This window comes from Terrapene carolina, unplaced genomic scaffold (assembly GCF_002925995.2).
Source record: "Terrapene carolina triunguis isolate 2854851 unplaced genomic scaffold, T_m_triunguis-2.0 Scaffold838, whole genome shotgun sequence".
Lineage (NCBI taxonomy): Eukaryota > Metazoa > Chordata > Testudines > Emydidae > Terrapene > Terrapene triunguis.
In genome coordinates this window covers 180,687-183,267 of record NW_020665189.1, presented here as the reverse complement: position 1 = coordinate 183,267, position 2,581 = coordinate 180,687, and the positions used below count along the sequence as shown (strand labels likewise).

At 58.8% G+C, this 2,581-nt stretch overlaps 1 protein-coding gene across 1 annotated transcript in view; it reads left to right on the top strand.

The window, feature by feature from the left end:
• The first annotated feature begins 599 nt into the window (after window positions 1-599).
• DELE1 (DAP3 binding cell death enhancer 1) overlaps window positions 600-2,581 on the top strand; it is a 33,481-nt gene continuing 31,499 nt past the window's right edge. Inside the window, exon 1 of the mRNA XM_024194684.3 lies at window positions 600-913. Within this exon, the coding sequence (XP_024050452.2) occupies window positions 883-913 (31 nt within the window). The 5' untranslated portion in view covers window positions 600-882. The remainder of the gene's footprint in view (window positions 914-2,581) is intronic.

Here is a 2,581-nt window from a genome sequence, read left to right as displayed (position 1 = left end):
CAGCCCAATCCCAGAGCCTGCACCCCCAGCCAGAGCCCTCACCCCCACACACACCAGCCCCTTGCCCCATCCGAGAGCCCCCTCACACATCTGAACCCCTCATCCCCAGCCCCATCCCAGAGCCTGCACCCCCAGCCCAGAACCTATACCCCCACCACACCTCAACCCCCTGCCTCAACCCACAGCCCCCTCCAAATCCCTCAACCCCTCCCTGAAGTATGGAGCCCCCTCCTGTACCCCAAACCCTTATCCCAACCCTAGAGCCTCACCCCCTCCTGCACTCCAGGGAGGGGGAATGTAATAAACTGGGGGCAGGGCCTCAGAGAAAGGGTGGGGCAAAGGTGTTTAGTTTTGTGCCATTAGAAAGTTAGGAACCCTATCAGCGACCATCACCTGGGTGAATGGGCTCCTGCTCCAGCCACCCACCGGTCCTCCAGGGCCCCACAGCCCGCACGTTGCCAGTCTCCGTGCGAGTGGGCCCGATCGGCCTGCAACCTCAGGTTCTCTCAGCAGTCTGTCTCTCCAGCGCCCAGGATTTCCTCTCTATGGCATATGGCCCCTCTAGCCTATATGCCTCCTTTATGGTTCCGGCTTAGTCTATTCTAGATACTGCCTCTCTATGGTCGGGTTGGCACCGCCTATCCTTCCCACAGTATATGGTCCCTCTGGTCTACATACCTTATTTATGGTTTCGGAGGTGTTCTATCCTTCACACACCCTCTCTGGTGTGTCCCATCTAGCCTTCACACTACCTCTCTATGGGCTCATTTGGCTCCCTCTAGTCCTCACTTTCCTTCTCCATGGTTTCTGCGGGGCCCCTCTACCCCTGACGGCTCCTCTCTGTAGTCTCTCGCGTGGTGCCGTCTGAGACCCGGGACCGAGATGTGGCGGCTGCCGGGACTGCTGAGCCGAGGTCAGGGGTCTGGAGCGGGGCTCTCACACCCGCTGTGTATCGCGAGAGTCGCGACAGGGCCGGGCCGGTGCTCGGCAGCGCTGCTAGGGCGGGTCTAGGCGATGTCCCGACGCCCGCAGCGGGGGCAGCCTGGGCGCAGGCACAGCCCGGCGAGCCCTGCCCCGCACTCCTGGGGCGCCAGCAGCCCGGCCGGGCAGCTCCTGTCCCCAGCGCGGCGGGGACAGGACGGGCTGCGCGGAGCTGGGGCGGGGCTGGAAGGGCTGGCCCGGCGCGGCCCGGCCTGGCCAACTTCCCACCGCAAGGTCGCATTTTCTTCTTAGCAAGTCTCCCTAGACTCCCCCGCGCTGGCTGCCTCAACTCCTATCCTGAACCCTTAACGTTCCCAGAGCCCACCCGGCCGTCCAGCCCTGTAATCCGGTCCTAGCAATCAGCCTCCCCGGCCTGAGCTCCCTCCCCTGCCTGTCGCTGGCTCGGTAAAGCTGTGCCCAGGACTCAGTGGCTCAATCACACGTGCAGCGTTGGTTAGTGTAATAAATGAAAAGGCGGCGTGGGGGGGGGGGGAAGGGGGAGAGCTCTCTTTCATGAGAACCCAGCCAGTTAGCTATAAAGTCCCTCTTGGTGGCTGTTTTCTGCTTGCTTTACCTGTAAAGGGTTAACAAAGTTCCCCAGGTAAAGGAAAAGGAATGGGCATCTGACCAAAAGAGCCAATGGGAGGCTAGAACTTTTTTAATGGTAAAAAAAACCCTTGATCCACAAGCCAAAATAAAGAAATAAACCTAATTGTGGCTACTTAAACATACCTTGTCCAATGATTTCTTCTAGGTATGGAAGATGAATTTTTATATCTGGTTCAAGCCTTACATCGCATTACTGCTTGTAGCATTGCTGCTCTGTGTCTCCTCCTCCGGAGAACAACAGACAAAAAGGAAGGGTTTTCCCCCCATTTTAAAAAGTTCTAGCCTCCCATGGGCTGTTTTGGTCAGGTGCCCACTCCTTTTCCTTTACCTGGAAGGGAGCTTCCTACCCCCACCCCCCTTTCATTTATTACATGCTCACTACGCTGTGGCAGTTCTCTAGTAAATTCAAGTACTTGCTAAACTACAATTTCCATTTCAATTAACCCTCAATTCAAAATACCCCATTTTTAGGGAACTTTATGTAGGGTTACCATATTTCAACAATCAAAAAAGAGGACGGGAGGAGCCCCGCCCCCATCCTGCCCCAGCTCCGCCCCTGCCCCTTCCACTCCCTCCCACTTCCCACCCCCCTCAGAACCCCCAACCCTCCCCCCCACTCCTTGTCCCCTGACTGCCCCCTCCTGGGACCCCTGCCCCTAACTGCCCCCTAGGACTCCACCCCCTACCTAAGCCTCCCTGCTCCTTGTCCCCTGACTGCCCCCTTCTGAGACCCTCCCCCCATCCTAACTGGCCCCCTAGGACCCTACCCCCTACCTTGTCCTGACTGCCCCAACCCTTATCCACACCCCCATTCCCAGACAGACACCAGGGACTCCCATGCCCCATCCAACCACTCCCCACCCCCTGACAGCCCCCCCCCCGAACTCCCGACCCATCTAAGCCCCTCTGCTCCCTGTCCCCTGACTGCTCCGATCCCTCTCCCTACCCCTGCCCCCTGACAGCCCCACCCCTAGAACTCCCAACCCCCCCC